Source organism: Priapulus caudatus, unplaced genomic scaffold, assembly GCF_000485595.1.
Source record: "Priapulus caudatus unplaced genomic scaffold, Priapulus_caudatus-5.0.1 Scaffold3135, whole genome shotgun sequence".
NCBI lineage: Eukaryota > Metazoa > Priapulida > Priapulimorpha > Priapulimorphida > Priapulidae > Priapulus > Priapulus caudatus.
In genome coordinates, this window is record NW_014580196.1 from 2,597 (window position 1) to 4,609 (window position 2,013).

The 2,013-nt window shown below is 50.1% G+C and overlaps 1 protein-coding gene across 1 annotated transcript; it reads left to right on the forward strand.

Annotated features, from left to right (window-relative positions):
- Window positions 1-1,195: 1,195 nt before the first annotated feature.
- On the forward strand, window positions 1,196-2,009 carry LOC106819305 (neurabin-2-like; the record flags this gene model as incomplete). The annotated part of the gene is made up of 1 exon (XM_014823950.1): window positions 1,196-2,009. A coding segment is annotated over exon 1 (814 nt), but the record flags the coding sequence as incomplete, so codon positions are not given.
- Between the last annotated feature and the right edge of the window lie 4 nt (window positions 2,010-2,013).

The following is a 2,013-nucleotide window of genomic DNA, read 5'->3' on the forward strand; positions in this document are numbered from 1 at the left end:
ACAGTCCAACAGTTACCTTTATTTATAATTGTAATATACAGCAGGTCTGTAACATTGCATCCCATTATGCAATAATAGATATAATTTTGCAAAGCAGCCAGCTAATTGTGATGTGTATTATAGCATTGTATTCATGAACAGGCAATGCGTTCTAGACAATAAGCTCGTCTGCAGTGTAGTACTGTGGAGGCGTAGTGTAAAATGATTGAAGGGGGCGGCCCTTTTGTTACACGGGCTGAATGTGCAAATAATCGAAGCGAATTCATTTCGAGCAGTGTTTTCGTGATTTGACCACTAAACTATGGTTGAGGATTAATTGAGAGGCGGCACCACATCTAACATTAGCAGAAACTATGACAAGGATGTGAGGAACAGTTTCGCTGGGTTGGTTAGGAAAAATATCTGTCACACTGAGTGTTCAAACTCGGGAGAACTGAAGCTATGTTCGGCAAAGTGCGATTTTTTAAATAATTATATTTATATTTATTTAGGCAAATTATCTTCATTACAATACATTGCTACTTTTACATAAAAATTTGAATTCATAGAAATTGGATTTACCAAGGATATTATACAAAAAGCATGACTGAACATTATTTAATTGTGGTCCTTGTTTTGCTATGCCTTGAATCTAACTGCACCTCTGCTATGCCTTGCACTACTATTAGAACTAACTGGCAATGTAGCTGGTGTAACGATTTTGGCTTCTTAGTTTGGCTTCTTAGTTTGGCTTCTTACTGTGTGCGCATGCGCGTGCAGCTTCAGCTTCATTGAATCCTCCGTGGTGTAACGATTTTGGCTTCTTAGTTTGGCTTCTCGTCGGGATCACGTGTACGTTTCGTGTGCCCTCTACACCACGTGACATACCACGGCTAGCGAGTATATAAGGTGCCATATAACCGTTGTTAAGCACTCGGCCTGACTCGGGGGCGCAGTCACCTGCCGTTGCACTCACGCCACAGGGGGAATGCATTACACTGGTGCCGTGACCAGGATCAACTATTCGATAGCAGAGCAGCGCGTGTGTGTGGCGTGTCGTCACTGGATTTACGCTTGTCGGCTTGCCCGTCAGCATAGTATCCAAACCTCACGTCGCAACGCACAAAACGCGGTGGTATTGGTTGCTGTGCTCTAAGATGCCTCTACCACGAGCTTCGTATAGCCCCGGCGACAGCGCTGATTATGCGGAGCCGAGATGTTCTACATGGAGATTCCTGGTTTGGCAGGACGTAGGACGGCCAGATCCAGGCATCCAGATGGAGAGGACGATATCGAACACAAGCATCCATCCCGCGTCACGTTCTGTACAAATCCCATCGAGGTGTTCAGCACGTGGTCGGTCGACGACTACGACCGCCGCAACGACGACGATCCCGTCGCGGCGTCCGCCGAGTACGAGCTCGAGAAACGCGTCGAGAAGATGGACGTGTTCCCAGTCGGCCTCGTCAAAGGTGCGGAGGGACTAGGCTGGAGCATCATCGGCATAGGCGTCGGAGCGGACGCCGGCATCGAGAAGCTGGGTATCTTTGTGAAGGCCATCATGCCTGCCGGCGCCGCAGCGAAGGACGGCAGGATTCAGGTGAATTATCAGATCGTGGAGGTGGACGGGAAGAGCCTGGTAGGCGTGTCAGAGGCCTACGCGGCCTCCGTGCTGGGAGACACCTTTGGACTTGTCAGGTTTATGATTGGGAGAGAGTGTGACCAGGCAAACAGTGAGATTGCTCGGCTCATCAGTCAGCCGGAGAAGCAGAAGGAGGAGCATAAGAAGATACAGGAGTACCTCGACTCGTGTGCGCAGGTAAGGGAGGCGGACGAAAATACGGCGCAAAGCGAGGAGAGAGAGTCGCCGGGCCGTAGATCGACGACTCCACCGATGGACGACATCACGTGGGAAGGTGAGGTTGAGAGCGAGAACGTCGCCTACCCGCTCGACAATTACTCGCCGCTGTCCGACGACTCATCGCGCCGGCCGCAGTGCGAGGTGTTTGACCTGCCGGACGACCTGAACAGCGA